Source organism: Barbus barbus (genome assembly GCF_936440315.1).
Source record: "Barbus barbus genome assembly, chromosome: 4".
NCBI classification, from domain to species: domain Eukaryota; kingdom Metazoa; phylum Chordata; class Actinopteri; order Cypriniformes; family Cyprinidae; genus Barbus; species Barbus barbus.
This window is the reverse complement of record NC_136732.1, coordinates 29,337,870-29,360,119: the sequence shown is the minus strand read 5'-3', so window position 1 is coordinate 29,360,119 and position 22,250 is coordinate 29,337,870. Positions and strand designations below refer to the sequence as shown.

Here is a 22,250-nt window from a genome sequence, read left to right as displayed (position 1 = left end):
CCCATCTGGATAGTTCAAAAATGGCATAATAACAGTTCTGTTGCTATTTACTCACCTTCATGACGTTTCAAACCTGTATGACTTACTTTCTTCTGAGGAACACAAAATAAGATATTTTGAACAATGTTTGAACTGTTTTTTTCCATAAACTTCAAGTAAACGGGGTTGAAAACAACAATGGACACCACTGCCTTTTATTGTATAGACCTTAAAAAAACACTGAGACATTTTGAGAAAGTCTTTTTCAGGTTTGTAATGACACAAGGTAAATGAGTAAATGATGACAGAGGGATAGGGTTAACTATCCCTTTAACAATGGCTCTGACTCTTTTCCTCTTAACTGTTGTCTCGTAAGTGTGACACAGGATGCTTGTTATGTGGTTTTCCTGTACAGATTAGAATTGAGAGCAGTACGTTTACCCATATGAGACCTCACAAGATTATGATTTATGTCATTTTGTTAGAAATCACTTTAAGACATTATGTAATAGCTTGTTCTGATGCTAATAGTGCAGGATCAAACCCGATATTTGCCATCATTGTGCCCTTAAGCAGGACTGGGCAGTTTTTTTTTTTTTACCTGAAATCCTCATTGATCGTATTTGTTGTCAAACAAACACTAAGGAGTCAGATTAGAAGGTGGAATATTTAGTGTTTCATAAGAATTAAAATAGCCAATGAAGTGCTTAGCATGTTTTAGTTGGATACAGAGACACACAAGGGACATGAAACACTCCACTGGACAAGACAAATAAACAGACTAGGGGAACATCCACAAACATTAAAGAACAGAACAATGAACATCAAAACCACACCAAACACACATGGGCACAAAACTAACACTAAAACAATATGGCTGACAAAAACGTCACAAAACTGCACAACGGTGAGGAACACTATAGGCATAAAGCGGCTAAAAAATACTGACGAGGTTAACAGCATGGCCTTGGAAATCAGCCTAGACAGAAAAGGAAGACGAGAAGAGATGGATGAGAAAGGTAAAAGACACAATATGCTAAGTTAAGAATAAAGATCTTCTAATATATCACCTTTGTACCCATTCCCATAAATGCCACTAAGCTTGCTTCCATCCTTCTGTCCTGTGAAAAAAAACTGAACATAGTGAAACTAACCAAACATTAGCTCTTAACATATGTGATTAGGTTTAGAAACGTGCTAGTTTGTCTCATGGCACTGATTTACTCACCACCATAGGGGCCCTGACCACCAGCACTTAGTGCAGCTGCATAGCCTGTGCCTGAAATGATCGGTCACCACACTGGTTATTAGTCAATTTATGTATTTAGTCAATGATGTCTGCTAGGTTTTAGCATGTTAGTGGAGAAATGATGAAGATGAGAACGCAGATCGGTGGTCATTTGGCATGCATTATACATCAGTCCCAGTTATCAGTCAATATTAATGATGATTTAATTATTTAATCAGTCGATTTTAGATATTTAATGCATACACTGCTGTTCAAAAGTTTGGGGTCATGTTTTTGAGAGAAGTTTCTTATGCTCACCCACACTGCATTTACTTGATGAAAATACAGCAACAAAACTGTAATCTTGTGAAATAATATTGCAATTTAAAACAGCTGTTTTACAATGCAATTTATTCCTGTGATGGTGAATTTTCAGCAGTCTTCAGTGTCACATGATCCTTCAGAAATCATTCTAATATGCTGATTAGATGCTCAAGTTGCAATCAATGCCTTTGCTTCTTAATATTATTGTGGAAACTGTGATACATTTTTTTAGGACTCTTTGATAAATGGCAAGTTTAAAGGACCAGTATTTAATTGAAAGAGAAAACAAATATAAATATTTTATAACATTATAAATTTAAAATAAAATAATTATAAATTTACTGTCACTTTTGATAAATTTAATGTATCCTTGCGGAATAAAAGTAGTACTATCTTTCAAGACAATGAAAACATCTTATTAACCCCAAACTTTTTATGGAAGTGTATTTAATAGATGTGTATTAGATGTATCTGAATAAAACAAAACTGCTCATATTCTCACCATATTTGGCGGCTGTCTTTGTAGCATCAGCACCCAGACTGAGTTGCTCAGCACCAAAAGGATGACCGGCATCAACTGCAGGTAAACATTTACACCTGTGTCACAATCAGACAGTCCATGATGTTCTGTTTTTCTCTTTTTCTTACCAACTTACCATCAACCCCAGCTGCAATGACTGGTCCACTGTAAGGAATCTGGCCTAAAGCTCCGCCTGCAGCAGTAACATTTTGTTATCAGAAAAAAATGACTTGAAATATATTTCCTAAAAACTCCACACTATTACCTGCTAAAGGCTCCATTGCTCCACCTGTACCACCTGACAGGAGACAGATCATCTTTACTTTCTTTCTTATGATAGTTATCTGATCTTTATAATCATGTTTGGTTTATTAATACTCTTTATTCTCTTGTTTAAATCTTCGTTCTTTTTCTCACAGGGGACATTCGCGTTCAAGTCAAATCCTCAGGCAAAGCATTAGGATAGCCGGAAAACTGAGATTTGCATTATGCATTTGAATAACAAACATGTGCAATGCACGTACCCAAAGAAGTGTCTGGCCCAAAGGTTGATATTCCTCCATATGTAGTTCCACCATAACTACCAGCCTTGCCTTGAGGGCCAAGTCCAGCTGAGACCACAGGCTGGCCACCGTAAGGCAAGGATCCGGCAGCTCCAAGAACTCCACCTGCCCCTTTAGACAAATTAAACCAAAGGTATTATAGGATCAAGCAACCACAGCCACTAAGACGTATCTAGACAAAGAAGAGAAGACATTAGCATGACTCAATGATCAAATGAGCTGGAAAAGTTGAAACATTTGTCAATAGCAGGTGAAGTAGGAAATGCTGTAATCTGTCAGTAAGATTTTTTAAAAAGAAATCAATGCATTAAATTTATGAAAAGTGACAGTACATACATTTACATTGATATGAAGAATTTCTATTTTAAATGAATGTGATTTGCTTGAGCTTTCTATTCATCAAAGAATCCTAAAAATTCAACAAGATCATAAAACAGCACAAATGTTTTCAGCATTGATAATAATAAGAAATGTTTCTTGAGCACCAAATCAGCATATTAGAACGATTTCTGAAGGATCGTGTGACACTGAAGAAAATTCAGCTTTGTCCTCACAAGACATTTTTAAAACTTTAAAATAGTAATTTAACTTTTAATCATTTTTCAAAACAATACATTTGCTGTATTTTTGATCAAATAAATGCAGCCTTTATGAACACACATTGGGGGAAAAAATAATTTGATCCCCTGCTGATTTTGTACGTTTGCCCACTAACAAAGAAATGATCAGTCTATAATTTTAATGGTCGGTTTATTTGAACAGTGAGAGACAGAATAACAACAAAAAAATCCAGAAAAACGCATTTAAAAAAAAGTTATAAATTGATTTGTATTTTAATGAGTCAAATAAGTATTTGATCCCCTATCAATCAGCAAGATTTCTGGCTCCCAGGTGTCTTTTATACAGGTAAGGAGCTGAGATTAGGAGCACTCTCTTAAAGGGAGTACTCCTGATCTCAGTTTGTTACCTGTATAAAAGACACCTGTCCACAGAAGCAATCAATCAGATTCCAAACTCTCCACCATGGCCAAGACCAAAGAGCTGTCGAAGGATGTCAGGGACAAGACTGGAATGGGCTACAAGACCATCGCCAAGCAGCTTGGTGAGAAGGTGACAACAGTCGCAAATGCAAGAAACACGAATTAACTGTCAATCTCCCTCGGTCTGGGGCTTCATGCAAGATCTCACCTCGTGGAGTTTCAATGATCATGAGAATGGTGAGGAATCAGCCCAGAACTACACAGGAGGATCTTGTCAATGATCTCAAGGCAGCTGAGACCATAGTCACCAAGAAAACAATTGGTAACACACTACACCTTGAAGGACTGAAATCCTGCAGTGCCCGCAAGGTCCCCCTGCTCAAGAAAGCACATGTACAGGCCCGTCTGAAGTTTGCCAATGATTCAGAGGAGAACTGGGTGAAAGTGCTGTGATCAGATGAGACCAAAATCCAGCTCTTTGGCATCAACTCAACTCACCGTGTTTGGAGAAGGAGGAATGCTGCCTATGACCCCAAGAACACCATCCCCACCATCAAACATGGAGGTGGAAACATTATGCTTTGGGGGTGTTTTTCTGCTAAGGGGACAGGACAACTGCACCACATCAAAGGGACGATGGACGGGGCCATGTACCGTCAGGGCCAGGGCATTGAAAATGGGTCGTGGATGGGTATTCCAGCATGACAATGACCCATAACACAGCCAAGGCAACAAAGGAGTGGCTCAAGAAGAAGCACATTAAGGTCCTGGAGTGGCCTAGCCAGTCTCCAGACCTTAATCCCATAGAAAATCTGTGGTGGGAGCTGAAGGTTTGAGTTGCCAAACGTCAGCCTCGAAACCTTAATGACTTGGAGAGGATCTGCAAAGAGGAGTGGGACAAAATCACTCCTGAGATGTGTGCAAACCTGCTGGTCAACTACAAGAAACATCTGACCTCTCTGATTTCCAACAAGGGTTTTGCCACCAAGTACTAAGTCATGTTTTGCAAAGGGGTCAAATACTTATTTGACTCATTAAAATGCAAATAAATTTATAACTTTTTTGAAATGCGTTTTTCTGGATTTTGTTGTTATGTTGTTTCTCACCATTCAAATAAACCTACCATTAAAATGATAGACTGATCATTTCTTTGTCAGTGGGCAAACGTACAAAATCAGCAGGGGATCCCAAATGTTTTTTTCCCACTGTAAGTGATTTTTAAAAATGTTAAATGTTTAGTGTGTTTAATTCAATTTCTTTTTATTTATTATTCTTTTTATTATTTTATTATTTAACGGTCATCTTCAGATGACTTTTCTTACCATATTTTCTAGACTTGGCATCAGCACCCAGGCCGGGGTTCACTACCAGCCCTGGACCTCCAAGGCCTCCAGCTCCAAGACCTGAAAGAGCATACACTGACATCTGTGATTTCATGCAGATGATGCTGCTTCTAGTTAATGTATGCAAAGCATTCGGTTTACCATTTCCATTAGTAGTATTCTAGGAGCATATTACAGTCTTGCTCAGATTACCTTAGTATTAGTATAAAAGTAATTGCACAGGCAACAGCTGATTGCTCAGTGGTCAAGCTATTGCAGTTCAGACACTTCACCCAGATTAGGCTGGAGGAGGTTATTTTCAACAATCTTGAGTAAAATAATATTGTGTATAATCACAGGACAGAGTGAATTAAACACTGGATGAAGTGCTGACATTATTGCAGGTGTTTATAATCTCTTTAGTGTGAATGCAATGCTGTTGGTAACACTCATAACCTTCAGCCTTACCAGCTATACCGTTCAGGCTAACATTATCAGCTAACATTGATGGGTAGGCAGGTCCTGTAACATAATTATAATTGTCACTCATTTATAATTATGCTTATATGTTAGTGTGACATTAGAACATGCTCCATCATACCTATCCAGTCCAGACTCACCTGCTCCATAACCATCTGCTGTGCCATAAACCTCACTGCCGTATCCATTGCTGTAGCCTGTTGAGAAGACATTATTCAACTCAACACTGCACAAGGTGTAAAAGTAACACAGGAAGCACCACTGTGTCTCAGAGTCAAAGTCAACCACTTTGTAACCAAGATGATTCGGAAAAAATGAGCATAACATAGAGTGTGAAATTTTGGGTGTTTCTTGCACAAACCAGCGCGCTCATGTTTGTGCAAGAACCCAAATGCAGAGGTCTTAGAGGAGCACTTTGTCTCTAGAGCAGCTCTTGGCTTTGTGCTGAAGCAGCAGGCTGCTGATCTGACCACACTTGTGCTTAATGCATCATTCTTATAATATTATAAAAGGATTCACTTGGGTACTAACAGAGACAAGAAAAGAAAAATAGAAATATGTGGGTGGTGATGGCGCAGTGGATAAGACACATGCCTTTGGTGTGAGAGACCCGGGTTCGAATCCACTGTGAGACACCAATGTGTCCCTGAGCAAGACACTTAACCCCCTAGTTGCTCCAGAGGCGTGCGACCTCTGACATATATAGCAATTGTAAGTCGCTTTGGATAAAAGCGTCAGCTAAATGAATAAATGTAAATGTAAATAAAGGACAATATTTGAAATATCTATATAGAGAAGAAAAGGCCTAAAGTAGTTGTCACAGTTTTTTACTCCAGTAACTATTTTTCTGCATGTGTGACAACTTGCCCCAATACAAATGTGATGTGTTGTTTACTCAACAGCTATAGAAAGGTGGACAGAATTCACAAAAGTAATCATAAAAATGAACATTTGTATCTGAACCAGGTGTTCTGGTACCTTTAAAAGTCTGGGGTCTTTAAGATTTTTGTGTAGTGTTTTTGAAAGAAGTCTCTTATTTCTCACCAAGACTGCATTTATTTGATCAATAATACAGTGATATTGAGAAATATTGTAAAATAGCTGTTTTCTAGTTTAATATATATTAAAATGTAATTTATTTCTGTAATAGCAAAGCTGAATTTTCAGCATGATTACTCCAGTCTTCTGTCACATGATCCTTCAGAAATCATTATAATATGCTGAATTGTTGTTCAAGAAACATTTCTTATACAGGATTTGTTGATGAGTTGCAACTTAAAAAGAACAGTGTTAATTTGAAATGGATTTTTTTAACACTACAAATGTCTTTACTGTCACTTATGATCATTTTAATGTGTCCTTACTGAACAATTTTTGTTACTAAATAAAAAAATCCTACTGACCCCCATCTTTTGAAAAATAGTGTAAAAACCACTGCAGAAAACACACCTTTATGTAATTAGACTTTAAACTCAAAACCTTACAGTTGCTGATATGCAGCTCTTGTGATAACTAGTCCCGTCTCCTCTATATAATGAATAAAATAGACATTATTTACCAATCTGCTTTCCTGCTCGAACTCCCTGTGGATATCCACCTGCCCCTAGACCTGTATCAGCAAGAAAAAAAAATAAGGTAGCTTTAGCAAAATATTAATATTCTAGAGCTTGTATTAATGATCCTGGGACTTTTGAGAGAGAAACAATATTTCCCAATTTCTTTACCTGCTCCATAACCGTCAGTCAAACCAGCTCCAAGATAACCAGCAGCACCAAGGCCATATCCTGTGAACAAAATATGCAAATTATTAAACTTTGGCCACTAGTAATAAAAATCATGGCAATCACAGAATAATGTGATCGTTCAGGGGCCTGTGGGTCAGAGTAATCATGCAAGACGAATTCACAGTGTGACTGGTCCATACATGTGGCCTGTGGGAGAGAAATAATGCAGCATGCATTGGGCACACATCAGCACAAAGGCAGATATAAAGATAAAGGCTCAGGTGAAGCATATAAAAAGAGAACAGCCCCAAGAAATAGATGAGGCATTAGTCCAGCACACACACGCACACACAAACCTTTCTGAACAGCTGTGGTATAGAAAAGCACTTATTCATAGACCTCCAGCTGCAACGAGTCCATGATGAGGGGTGGATTTTCCAGTCCACAATCATTAACACCCGAATGTGTCAAAGGCCATATATTAATTTCATTGGATGACGGTTGGAGTACTGTATTGATTTTAGATTGGAGAAAACACCACCTCGTGACATGCATTCAGCCATAAACAGGTGACATTTTAATCGGAAGACGTTTACCCATATTAGATGGTTTGGTGCCCTGTCCATTGGGCAAAACTGGTCCTGTATTGTATTACAACAGTGGTTTATCTCAACACAGAGAGTCCAACATAGTTCCCATCACCTCTATGCTTATGCTTTTAAAAATAGTCTTTTTGCATGCATTGCCTTTCACACTCCCTTTACTTTCAAAGAATATAAACATATTTATTACAGAAAGTTTTACTGATTACTTACAGATAGGAACAGATCATTTGTATGCTACAAAGGCGATAAAAACTTTACCATTGTTTATAATTCCTTGTCCATTAATCATATCTGTTGCTGGACCGTAGCCTACAGATCATAACAGTAGTTATCTACACAATGCACACAATCTTGTACCAATAGTTTTGATTCATAGACATCTATACTACAGTTCAAAAGTCTGGGGATGATAAAGGTATTATAAGGTACAATAACATATCATGGTTTCTACAAAAATATTTTGTGGCACAACTGTTTTCAACGTTGATAATAATAATAAATGTTATTTGAACAGCAAATCAGAATATTAGAATGATTTCTGAAGGATCATGTGACACTGAAGACTGGAGTAATGATGCTGAAAATTCAGCTTTGATATCACAAGAATAAATAACATCATAAAATATATAGTAAAATATAAAACAGTTGTTTGAAATTGTAATAGTATTCCACAATATTTGTTTTATTGCATTTTTGATCTAATGAATAAAGTATTGGTTTGCATAAGGGAGAAACTTATGTATCTTAACAACCCCAAACTTCTGAATGGTAATGTAAGACAACAAAGATAAGAATTTTAAATATAATTTTTTACAGTCTGATGTGTTCTGGTTGGCTTTAATTCAGCTGTTGGAGTGTGTTTACCCTTAATTTTAGCTCTCATTCCATTGGTCACTCCTGGTCCTGAGGGGAAACCTATTGACCGCAGCTACAATTACTATATTAGTCCCACAGACATTCATGACCACATTACTTTAATCCCAAAATGTGGACTTGCCTGTGCCTTTAGAGGACACTGTACACAACTGTATACTAACTATCTGCTTGATAAGTCTGATGTTTCAATTCACTGTTTCCGATGTCCAAACACTCTAGCAGATGCCAAAAGCAAACAATAAATAGTGTTAACATACACTCACCTAAAGGATTATTAGGAACACCTGTTCAATTTCTCATTAATGCAATTATCTAATCAACCAGTCACATGGCAGTTGCTTCAATGCATTTAGGGGTGTGGTCCTGGTCAAGACAATCTCCTGAACTCCAAACTGAATGTCAGAATGGGAAAGAAAGGTGATTTAAGCAATTTTGAGCGTGGCATGGTTGTTGGTGCCAGACGGGCCGGTCTGAGTATTTCACAATCTGCTCAGTTACTGGGATTTTCACGCACAACCATTTCTAGGGTTTACAAAGAATGGTGTGAAAAGGGAAAAACATCCAGTATGCGGCAGTCCTGTGGGCGAAAATGCCTTGTTGATGCTAGAGGTCGGAGGAGAATGGGCCGACTGATTCAAGCTGATAGAAGAGCAACTTTGACTGAAATAACCACTCGTTACAACCGAGGTATGCAGCAAAGCATTTGTGAAGCCACAACACGCACAACCTTGAGGCGGATGGGCTACAACAGCAGAAGACCCCACCGGGTACCACTCATCTCCACTACAAATAGGAAAAAGAGGCTACAATTTGCACGAGCTCACCAAAATTGGACGGTTGAAGACTGGAAAAATGTTGCCTGGTCTGATGAGTCTCGATTTCTGTTGAGACATTCAGATGGTAGAGTCAGAATTTGGCGTAAACAGAATGACAACATGGATCCATCATGCCTTGTTACCACTGTGCAGGCTGGTGGTGGTGGTGTAATGGTGTGGGGGATGTTTTCTTGGCACACTTTAGGCCCCTTAGTGCCAATTGGGCATCGTTTAAATGCCTCGGCCTACCTGAGCATTGTTTCTGACCATGTCCATCCCTCAATGACCACCATGTACCCATCCTCTGATGGCTACTTCCAGCAAGATAATGCACCATGTCACAAAGCTTGAATCATTTCAAATTGGTTTCTTGAACATGACAATGAGTTCACTGTACTAAAATGGCCCCCACAGTCACCAGATCTCAACCCAATAGAGCATCTTTGGGATGTGGTGGAACGGGAGCTTCGTGCCCTGGATGTGCATCCCACAAATCTCCATCAACTGCAAGATGCTATCCTATCAATATGGGCCAACATTTCTAAAGAATGCTTTCAGCACCTTGTTGAATCAATGCCACGTAGAATTAAGGCAGTTCTGAAGGCGAAAGGGGGTCAAACACAGTATTAGTATGGTGTTCCTAATAATCCTTTAGGTGAGTGTACACTCACGGTGTGCTGTAATACTACCAAAAAAAAAAATCATGATCCTAACCTTTATCTTCATAACTAAATCTCAGATGGCCATTGTTTATAAATCCTTAAATATAATTTATAATGTATTTGTTTATTTATAAATCATTTATTTATAAATCCTTAAATAGCCAGGATGTATGAGCTTGGAGATTGTAGTGTACGCCATGAGTTTTTAAAGGGGTCATCGGATGCCTATTTTCCACAAGTTTATATGATTCTTTAGGGTCTTAATGAATAGGTCTTAATGTTGCTTTAAATGCTAATGAGCTCGCTGACCCCGCCCCTCTCTTCCGTGGGGTGACGAGCAGACTTTAAACTTCAGCTCTGAAACTGGCTAACTAGCATATTATTAGGAATGGCGATTTGCAAAGATTTATAAAAAAAACCTTTTACTCACTTCTTCTGTAGATGAAGCTGGATCACAAATGATTCACGCAAACATAGACGCATTTAAGCAGATCGGGGATCAGCGCATTCCTTTCAAAACTAAATTACCGTTAATCCTCTGCGTCTTCAGTGGCTTAGATGTTGGGAGTAAATGACGACTGCTATATTCATTATTACCTCAATCGCTTAATCGGAGACATCTTGTCTTCCCCTGCACCGGAGGCAGACTGCTCTCAGCTCACTCAGAGCGGGTCTAAGGGAAGACGGTCTTGTCAATCAACTATCGTGGGAGCGGCCTGTACAGAACTACGTCATTCTGACAGGAACCTCAGAACAGCCTAATTTGAGAAAAATAATTTTAAAATAGGGATTTAAAAAAAAAAAAAACACTAGGTGGATTTTTATCATTATAGGATGGATGTGTACACACGCTTCCAACACACATTTATGTTCACACAACTTGTAAAGTGAATTTTGCATCCGATGATCTCTTTAAAAGTATAACTTAAATGTGTCATATGAATACACAGCGCTCATAAATAGCTGTTGAGATTCTCAACTGAAAGGAGTAGAGGCTTGGACACAGAAACAGTATTTTTTCAGGTCACGACTTAACAAGCGGATATACACTCCACTATATACTACAACTATGTCAATCATATTATACAGCAATTAATCTTTCAAATAAGAAATCCCACATACATCTGGGATGAGTTTTACCATTGGCTATAGCACCCTGTCCATTAGGGACCCCTCCGCGACTGTAACCTAAACATCATAACACCAGTTAACATTCACCAAGATACTATCAGCATTGCAAGAGCATAAGAGATGCTACTCTGCTGGAGAGAAAAGAAAAGCAAATAAAAAAAAAAAATCAACACATTTCAGGCATGTATTATATAGTGAGATAAGAGGGAGCAATGCGCCTCTCATCATGCAGTGTAAATGGCTAAAATATTGTAACTAAAATCCAGAACAGCAGATTGAAAAAGATGAAAGCCACACATGGAGGTACTGAGCTTTACCATCACCCCTCTCTCCCTGTGACATGGGCTGGCCACCTCTAGGCCCAACACCTGTGAATACAGATACATCAGCTGCAGGCAAAGATTTCAATGGTGAGAATGATAAAAAAGCAACATAATTGTAAATGACACTTATTAGGATGTTCACTTGACCATGATCAAGTACTGAGTCGGCATGCATTCTAACTTCTCAAACATCTATGCAAAGTTGCACATCAGGATAGTGATTCCTGATGTGAGAGATAAACATCACACCAAATATCTAATGCACAACAGGATATCTGTGTCACAGCAAAATGACAGAATTACACAATAGATGCTCACAGAAGCAGGTACACAACATCAGAAGCAGGTACACAACCACCACATGACCAAAAAAGTGGTACTGAATGGAACTGCGCAACCCTGCTTCCTACATTATCGGAAAAAAGCTACAAAACTGTCACTTGGCCAGTACCCTTTCAAAAGGTATACGGTCCTAATCTAAAAACAATATTTTATCCAGTGGGTGGAACAGCCAGTACTTATGGACCTATGCTGCTTTTGATGGTGAGCAACTAATAAATGGATGAATAAATAATATGATTTAGACCTGCAATACCTTCTGATTCAAACATCTACTGAATGTTCCTCAACATTTCCTCTAATCTTTTTGCATGAGCAAAGGAAATTGCCCCCTGCTGGCTGGGAAACTGAACTGAACCTCAGACCTAAAACTGATCATAGATATTATCCACTAGTTTGAGACCTTTTTGTGCTCTTTGTGCACTTATTAAAATTTCAGCAAAGAGGCCCAGACTGACTCAAACCTCAACAAAAATCCATCCAGCTAAAACAGCCTATATTATAGTTAACAAGCAAAAAGGGCTTGGAGAACAAAACATGATTACAAATTAAATTAATACTAATACACAAATGAATACAGCTACACAACAATGCACTGTAAAATAAATAAATACTAACCATACATACACATTTAAAAAATGTAACTAAAAAGAATGTCTTCCTTAATATTTTTCCTTAATATAAAAACATTCTTAAATCAATATACATTTAATTTAGAAGCAAAGTACTGTTTTCTGACAAATTGATCAATATAAAGTGACTTTATGCTTTTAAACAACAACAAAAAAAACTGCCAGTAAAAAAATTCACTTAATTGAAAGGGAAAATATTTATTTGTCTTGCCCTGTTTGTAGATATTTTAAATAATTTTTTAAAGCACACTGTAAAAAAAATAATAATAATTGAGCAAACTTAAAAGTTTAAGGCAACCAGCTTCAGCAGATTTTTTAGTTTTTTCAACTTATTTTTGTAGGAGATTTTTTAGTTCTCTCAACTTTTAAGTTTTATAAACTTAAAACAACAAGTTGAGAAAACTCAAAAATCTGCTAAAGCTGGTTGCCTTAAACATTTAAGTTCTCTCAATACCTATTTATTTAATTGATTAAATAAATAGGTATTGAATAAAAATTTTAAGTAAATAAATGTTATTTTATTAGTGCCTTTAATAAGCTGCTGGCCTTACTTTTTCCATGCTAATTGAAATATTCAGTTTTTCAGTTGTTGACTGCAGTACTCTATGTGCCACTGATAGGCGCTGCAGGAACTACGAGCTGTATGTGTTTGCTTACAGTTAATTGTTTGCAGAATCAATTATATACTTTTATCCTTGTTTTATTATGTACTTGCTTACCCAAACTTTCAAAGCCAATTCATTGCTTTGTAAAAGGTGACACTGGTCACATGGTTTATTGTTGTGGATGAGCTAGTGAGTTGTAAGAGAATATTCAGATGTCTTGTGCTATCAGTTTCATATTGGTGGTAAAAAGTAAAAAAAAAATCAAAAGTTGAGCAAACTTAAAAAGACAACAGCTTCATCAGAACAAAAAATTGATAAAACTCAAAAATCTCCTAAAAAATAAGTAGAAAAAACTCAAAAACTCTTCTGAAGCTGTTCTGAAACTTTTCAGTTTGCTCAATTTTTCATTTTTTTTTTCCCACAGTGCATTAAGTCACCACATTTTTATTTTTTCAGAACACATTACTTATTTTATGTAATTTTGTTTCTCAGGTAAATGTATCTTGATATAAGAATGTTTAGATATCTGTTATTTGTTGTGTGGTTAAGTTTTTTTTGTCTGTATGTCTCATTTCTGCGGTTTCTGCAGATAAAAAATGAAAAAAAAAGCATGAATGAATATCTATGAATTTTGATGATCTGTGAACAGGAATTAGCCTATCCCTAAAGGAAATGCAAGAATGAGTCCGAGATTGGAGGGTTTACCCAGTTTTGATGGTTTTGAGCCTTGCCCTGTGGGTGTGCCAGCTGGTACACCATATCCTGAAGACCACAAAATCAATGTTAATGTCAGTTTCACAGCTTTGATGCACCAAATCTAGATTAGCCTTTCGTTCTTCGACATGTTTTGTAAGAGCATGCACATTACAATACTGATTTAACATTGGCTCTAACATAGGTCTTCAACCCTGTTCCTGGGGACTCACTGTCCTGCAGAGTTGAGCTACAACCCTAATCAAACACACCTGAAGCACCTAATCAAGCTGTATTGAAAATACAAAGGCAGGTGTGCTGAAGTAGGTTGGAAATAAACTTTGCAGGATAGTGGGTCCCCAGGAGCAGGGTTGAAGACTTTGTCCGGCAGACAGAACTGATGCTGTGCCATATCACAAAAATCTGAAGAAGCTGTTACTCAACCCATAACGCTCAGATGCAAAGCACACACAAAAGATACTTGTCATAATAATGTCTGCTTAAGGTAAACATTTAGACTAGAGATCACACATAACATTTCCAACAAGACAGCACCCATGACAAATACGATGAGCAAACAGACAACCATCCACATCCACCAATATGAAACTGATAGCACAAGACATCTGAATATTCTCTTACAACTCACTAGCTCATCCACAACAATAAACCATGTGACCAGTGTCACTTTTTACAAAGCAATGAATTGGCTTTGAAAGTTTGGGTAAGCAAGTACATAATAAAACAAGGATAAAAGTATATAATTGATTCTGCAAACAATTAACTGTAAGCAAACACATATAGCTCATAGTTCCTGCAGCGCCTATCAGTGGCACATAGAGTACTGCAGTCAACAACTGAAAAACTGAATATTTCAATTAGCATGGAAAAAGTAAGGCCAGCAGCTTATTAAAGGCACTAATAAAATAATATTTATTTACTTTTCATTTTTATTCAATACCTATTTATTTAATCAATTAAACCATAGCATGCAAACGTCAAAAGGTTGCATTTAAAATCTAATAGCTTATGTAATTCTTTTAAATACTGCAGGTTTATTTTAATTTGTATTATTTATTTATTTAGCATATTTATGTAGTTTATGAGAATCCCTGAAGACGTAACTTATACTTTAAGACTTCTGTCAGTTTTGTTGAAGGCAGTTAAATCAACAGTTTTCCAATAACTGCTGAATAAATCAATAGATTGGAATCATTCCCGTCAAAAGACCGTAAAATAGCTGAATAATAAAACACTTCTAAAAAAAATATGTTTGAAATGCCACAAAGGTTTAAATGAACACAAATTTGGTGCACAAAGTGTACCTAAATACTGCTAGCCTATATCAGCATTGAAAAGAATGCTTATCTTGCATCTGGCGACAAATTTTCACTTTATCACTAAAACACCCAATACTGCAGAAATCTGAAATAAAGAAAATATTTGGGGGGGGGTCCAACTGTTTCCTGGAATAAAGTGGATAAAGTTGGTCAGTTGAGATTGCTATTGCAACCCAAGTAAACGACAAAACCGTGTTCAGACCCCTGAGTTTAAACACACACATTTTCCTAATGCTTTGACAAGGAGAGGTTACATACCTCGTCCAGCGGCGGGGTATCCTCCTGTGCCATAGCCTGGCAACAAGAAAAGAGACATGTCAAGGTTACAGAAAGAAGAAATAAATGCCTGTTTAGCGGAAGCCTCTCATGGTAGACACATAAACTCCCACTCCCACACATCTTCACCAAAAAATATGACAACTAATCATTGCAAATGGACAGCATATATCACTACGTGTGAAAGATTTTAATCACAGCACAAGGTCGATTTTGATTGGTTAGATCAGATCTAATCTGCTACACAACCTTCAGGTCAGAAAGAGATGGCATTAAACTGGAATGTGTCATTTAATGTTTATTGATTCTGGTCGTTATGATGCACACACTCACCTAGCTGTGCTCCGTAGCCATTACTGGTGTAACCTAGAAAATGTCAAAATCAAACAGTAAATAAGTGTTGCAAGAGTTCTTATGAATTGAAAGCAAATGAGCAGCTCTCACCTCTTCCTCCGAGCTTCCCTGTTGGATAACCTAAGGCTGCTCCCAGCCCGTTGCCTAGGCCATACCCTGTGCCGAGTCCCAGCCCGGCAGCCCCGAGGCCAGTTCCAAGCCCAGTTCCAAGGTTTGCAGCTAAGACCAAAATAGCAGGATCATGGTGATGAATGCAAGAATTATGAATCCATCAGACGTAGAAATTGATATCTGCCCATTATAGTTTTAGGAATGACATACCTCCTCCATAACCGAGTGTTCCATATCCTTGTTTCAGGCCTCCTCTGATCGCAGTGGGTCTGTAAGCCGCCCCTAACAGACACCATACTCATTACTCATACTAAACACACACTATGGAGTCCATATGCACGTCATTATTGCACACACATGTGAACCACTGCTTGTGTGCATTTTACACTAACGTTCAATAGTTTGAGGTCAGAGTTTTTTTTTTTTACTTTAACTTTATACTTTTATTCATCCACATTTATTCATTAAAATGTGTACAAAAGTGACTGGAAAGACATTTATAATGTAAAAATGTTTAACTTTCTATTAATAAAAAAAATCACAGTTTCCACAAAAATATTAAACAGCACTAGTGTTTTCAACATTGATAATAATGAGAAATGTTTCTTGAGCTGCAAATCAGCATATTAGAATGATTTCTGAAGGATCGTGTGACACTGGAGTAATGATGCTGAATGTTCAGCTTTGCCATCACAGGAATAAATTATATCATAAAATATATTAAAATAGAAAACAGTTCTTTTAAATTGTAATAGGGGAAGTCGAACTCTCTAACCATTAGGGGAAGTCGTGGCCTAATGGTTAGAGAGTCGGACTCGTAATCGAAAGGTTGCGAGTTCGAGCCCCCGGCCGGCAGGGATTGTAGGTGGGGGGAGGGAATGTCCAGCGCTCTCTCCACCCTCAATACCACGACTGAGGTGCCCTTGAGCAAGGCACCGAACCCCCAATTGCTCCCCGGGCGCTGCAGCATGGCTGCCCACTGCTCCGGGTGTGTGTTCACGGTGTGTGTGTGTGTGTGTGTGTGTGTGTGTGTGCATTTGTTCACTACTCACTGCTGTGTGTGTGCACTTGGATGGGTTAAACGCAGAGCACCAATTTCGAGTATGGGTCACCATACTTGACAATACGTCACGACTTTTTTTTTTTTACTTTTATAGCATTTCACAAAAATAACTGTATCAAATAAATGCAGTATTGATTAGCACATAAGAGACTTCTTTCAAAAACATGAAAATATCTTACAGACCCCAAACTTTTGAACGGCACATTACACAAAATAAAAAGCAGAATAAATTTACCTCCAAGATAACGGCCAGCTGTTTGTGAAAGAAAAAAAACAGAGATAGTCGCTATGACAGAATTCAAAAGACTAACATTCATGTATATAAATGAATATAACACCCTAGTAAATTGTCTTGTTAACTTCCTTTTTCAAAGTCAGTTCTGTGTATTTTGGCATGTGTTTAGTCAAAGATTAATTATAAACCTTTATTTATTGTTTGTACTTATTTTCATCTCAGCTTCATCAGAGGTTAATGTCACCTGTTTTTCCTGGCTTGCCTGCCCCATAGCCACGGGCTCCGAGAATACCAGCCACCGGACCTGACAGTACAGAAATGAAAGAAATATAAGATAACCTTTGTACTCACATAAGCAAATTGCTAATAGGATTCAGCAGCATTCATCAGGTTCAGGCAGACAGACTTACCTCCAGACTTTACACCGATACCAGGACCTACAGAGAAAAGACAGAAGGCCAGATTGATGAAGAGACTCATTATGTGATGTAATTTTCTGACCTCTAACCCTCTGTAATATCTCACAGATACACTATATATACAGAAATGAAAAAGCGCAAAATACCTCGACTTGCCAATCTTCCCAGAGCTCCAGTCTGTGGCCTAACTCCTTTAGAACAAGGAAATAAAAAACTGTGTAAAAGCTTTTAGCCTAAAAGAAAGAATACCATATTAAAAAATAAGAATACCTCTGCAAATACTTATTATGGCCAACATAATAATATCTGATAATATAACTATACTAGTAACACCATATGTTTTTAAGGGCAAGGCTCATGAAGGCCATAAAAATACTTCAGCATAGGCTGCTCAAATCGATTTTTGGCACTTCTCGGTTAGTGAGATTAGCTCCTGTTTGAATTCTTTGAAATCAGCCTAACTTCCATGGTTGAAAAACTATGTCAGTTGACGTAATAAGAGATTAGCAGTGTGAATTAGCAGTGTGAACTAACCGCTGTCTCTGCATATTTGCAACGGGCCTCCATTGATGCCCAGAAAATGTAAGGACAAAATGGGCTGTGTATTGGCCGTATAAAGTCCAGACTGACAGAAGGCCGACAAATTTTGACCACTGCTGTCACTTCAGGCACTGGGTTTTGATCTTCAGACATGAAATACGAGTGTTTAAGTTGTGGTCAGAGTTATGGAGGCTGGAGCATATCCAGGCAAACTCAGACACGTCAAGCCATGACTCACTTGCTGAGGTGTTTTTTCTCCATTTATCACAGTCGTCAGACATTTAACATTGAATCGTTATGTGCATTTTATTACATAATTTTCTAGAAACATTTTAGTCCGACGTACAAACATCCATGACTGTTGTGTTGGTTGAACATTTGATGGCGCAATAACGCCTCAAGATGACTGAAAAGACAGTGTGGCCTGAATTACTGAATTAAAAAAAGGTTTTGTCTGTCAAGTATTGATTGGTGACATTTGATTGTCTATACAGTGCGCAGAAAAGTAGAAAACAAATAGCTTGCATCAGAGTCAAGATACGATCTGTCATGCATACTGTTTTCTCATTGTTTTCTCATTGTTTGGCTCCTTCCTCACTGGCATCAGATAAAGAAAAGCACCACTCTTCAGTGATTACTTCACCTCAATGTTGCGTTTTCATGTCACGGTCACCAAAGGACATGCAATATTATATGGGGGAAAGGATTAACAGTTATAAACTTCAAATTTGTATTTCTGTTTAATCTAATAATGCATTGGCAGTATATGCAAACATTTACATAAACACATGGTTAAAAACATTTGCAAACCTTAAACTATAATTTTTTAAAACATTTTCGAATATAACCTTGTGTATTAAAGTTTAAAAAATACAAACATATGTTTTAGTAGCACAATAAATCACAATAAGATAAGTCTATAAAACAGGGGCTGGGTGTATTTAACAACTATTAACGTTTCCAGGCACTTGTGTTCAGAAATTCAACTCATATTTAGCTTCAAATGGTATGCAAACTGATTTCAGGTACCTGCATTGTGACATATTACATAAAATCATAGTGGGTGACATGTAGGCTATAAAAAAGGTGTAAAAGTCTGAGCAGATATAAATATTTCCTCTTCTGAAGTTCTAGTTTATTGAATTCTCAATTCTTTAATGTATTCTATTTATTTATGCAATACATATTTCAACTGGATTCCCAAACGTTTCGTCATCCGAACTGCTTGGACGAATATTTAGTTAACATACCCCATGAGATTCTCTAATGCCAGCTGCTGGTCACATGACATGCAGGTAAACAAATAAAATATTGAATCTTTTTTAATACATGTTTTACTTTGCTTTTACTGTAAAATTATTCATTTCAATACGTTTTTATTATTTCATTAATTATTAGCTTTTCACCAACTCACAAACCCCCAGCATATATTAAACAAAGACAAAAATTTGTAAAGCATTCGAAGTGGTTGAAAGAGATTTAGTCATTCTTTATTTAATGTGATTTTTATTTTTGATCTTTTCATGCATAAATTTTCATTTAATCACTTAACTGCTGCAATCTGTCCACATTATTAGACATTCAAAGTAGTATTCAGATAGCAAACGCATTGGCTGATTGGTCTCTCCACCTAATGATGCATAGATTCACTCTAACTAATTGCTCTGCTTTAAAGTGCCAGCTTAAATAAAAATGTAATTTTCTCAGCAACCAAACATAAGGGCCTTCCCCGAGGGCACAATGGAGGGCTTGAGTACATGGGTCCGCCCTACCTGGAATTAACCTCGCAACCTTAGCGCCACAACATATATATTTATAATGATTTGGCCCCATGGATGCTCCAGTATCATAACAAGCCACTGCCCCGCTTTCTACCCTCTCCTGCATCACAAATTCTCCTCACTTCTCTTTCTCACCCTCAATCTCTACAACAAGCCCTTTAGAAGACACATCTAACTTACCTCCTTGTATGGTGCTCTGTACCAGCCACAGGACCAGTGAGGTCTGCAGGATCGCCCGGACCAGCATGTTGGCAGACAAACAGACAGACAGATAGACTTGGTAGCAAATAGCTAAAAATGCACACAGGTGAAGTGAGAGTCAAGTACCCTCAGTTGAAAGCAGCACCACTGGCCAATCTACCCGCCAGGCCTTTATTTATTCTCTGGACACCCATGTCTCTCCTCTGACCGGCCCTGCCCTCTGCTGTTCTATTGGGCACCCCCTAACAAAATCACCTGCCCTTTCTCTCACTCCTCGTCCAATTCTACCACCTCCTTTTCTCATGCTCTACCAAGCCTGAAGAAGACAGCCGGCTTCATCCAGATTTTTGTTGTAATATGCCCCTATACATACACTCTGAAAAATAAAGGTTCTTTATTGGCATCAATGGTTATATGAACAACCTTGGAAATGCAGAAAAGATTCTTTATAGTCGAAAAAGGTTCTTTAGATTTTTTAAATTTGCTTCAAAATGGTTCTTTTAGGAACTGTTAACTGAAAGGTTCTTCTGGGAACCAAAAATGGTTCTTCTATGTCATCACTGCAAAAACACCCTTTTGGAACCTTTATTTTTAAGAGTGTATTTTTGTGTTGCCCATGGCGTCCCGGTAATTGAAAGCCATCTTTCCTTTATCGAATATATTGAAAATTTCTTCAAAGGACTTCAGTATTATGGTAATATTGTTTTTAGGCTGATTGTTTGTATGTTATACACTATTAAAAATAAAGGTTCCAAAAAAGGAAGGTTTTACAGCGATTCCACAGAAGAACTATTAAGAACCTTCTGAAAAGAACCGCTTTTTTCCTTACTGTAAAGAACTGTCATTCTGTCGTACTGTGGAGCTACTGTCACTAAAACAAATTCCTCGTATGTGCAAACATACCTGGTAATAAAGCTAATTCTGATTCTGATTCTGAACATTCTTCTTTATTAAAAAAACATTGGTTCTTTATGAAACCATAGATGCCAATAACCTTTATTTTTAAAAGTGTAGTGATGTTTTTTTTTTCTTTAATGAGATAATAAACAGGTAATACTATTAAATAAATGCACCATATGTCCATGTATTTATTGGTAGGATATTGAGTAGTCATGTAAAAGGTGATAATGTACAGCCAGTTTGTCATATAAAAAAATTATAATATAATATACTATATAACTATACTATAATATAATAATATGATATGAACAAGTCTCTCTAAACAGAGCTATTCATTTACTTTTTGTTGTCTGTATAAGGGCTAAGCATTGGCCCAAAGATCAGTTTCTGTCAGCCTGCTTACACACATTGGCCTAACACTTGAGACAGGACTCCACCTCACACTGAGAATCCAGTGCTATGATTCATAGTAGTAAAAACACCATGTCAGTCACTGCAGTAGTTTCTGTTTGCAATGATTCAGAGAAAAAAATATAGGTTATGGGTGTTCTTTTTGTTTTCATTAACTTTATCCTCAGATGTTCCATTGCATCCCCTCAAAATACCCGAGCTAGAGTTTATAACACAGTTCCCATTTTCCTGATGGACATTATATATGCATATAATATAAAGCACAGAAAATGCATTAAAGGAAATAAAAGCACACACTTCATTAATATTGAAAAAATGAACATCCATTTGTTAAGAAAAACAAAAGTATTTTAATATTTAGATGGTTTTATTGTTTCATACTGTTATGTTTGCCAAGTAGGCATTTGTCTAATGAGTTAGATAAAATTATGGTTGAGACTTGTGACAGACAGAGCAGACACTCTGAGACCTGTAAAGTAAAGAGCCAAATATAGGAAGGACAGGGCCGCTCGGTTGTGAATAAGTTTAAGGTTTGCTTGTTAGTTTTCTGTGTAGCTTGGGTGACTTTGTTTTTATTTACAAACCGTGTGAATGTCCTGCTAGTGAGGATTTGTAAATATAAAAGAGGAATAATACAAACCAGTGTATGATGTGGAGAAGCAAAGTTCCACATTAAGCATTTATAAAAGCTTGTTTTCAACAAGAGAACAGTCACTGGCAGAAACACAGTCCAGTGAAGTCATGTTTGAACAGCAATTTATTTCAACTTTTGAGTTTATTTCGACGTTTTCTGTCTGCATTCGTACTTTTACGCCTTT

At 37.3% G+C, this 22,250-nt stretch overlaps 1 protein-coding gene across 4 annotated transcripts; it reads right to left on the bottom strand.

Moving 5' to 3' along the window:
• Nucleotides 1-166: 166 nt before the first annotated feature.
• Nucleotides 167-20,270, bottom strand: LOC306868676 (uncharacterized protein; the record flags this gene model as incomplete). 4 transcript variants are annotated; one of them, XM_079414961.1, is made up of 27 exons in its annotated part: nucleotides 167-958; nucleotides 1,050-1,100; nucleotides 1,208-1,258; nucleotides 2,034-2,108; nucleotides 2,188-2,244; nucleotides 2,317-2,349; nucleotides 2,576-2,725; nucleotides 4,917-4,997; nucleotides 5,385-5,438; nucleotides 5,537-5,593; nucleotides 6,955-7,005; nucleotides 7,121-7,180; nucleotides 7,717-7,761; nucleotides 7,984-8,034; nucleotides 8,590-8,640; nucleotides 11,219-11,266; nucleotides 11,527-11,598; nucleotides 13,814-13,870; nucleotides 15,400-15,435; nucleotides 15,751-15,783; nucleotides 15,862-15,990; nucleotides 16,093-16,164; nucleotides 17,181-17,198; nucleotides 17,425-17,484; nucleotides 17,591-17,617; nucleotides 17,746-17,790; nucleotides 20,101-20,270. In XM_079414961.1, the coding sequence occupies 27 exons, from the start codon at nucleotides 20,165-20,167 to the stop codon at nucleotides 954-956; spliced, it is 1,536 nt and encodes a 511-aa protein (XP_079271087.1). In that variant the 3' UTR covers nucleotides 167-953. The 4 variants fall into 4 exon arrangements, with proteins under 4 accessions (XP_079271087.1, XP_079271088.1, XP_079271089.1 ...); XM_079414962.1 differs by having other exon boundaries at nucleotides 168-958; nucleotides 11,527-11,577; XM_079414963.1 differs by lacking the exon at nucleotides 13,814-13,870 and having other exon boundaries at nucleotides 168-958; nucleotides 11,527-11,577.
• Nucleotides 20,271-22,250: the final 1,980 nt, after the last annotated feature.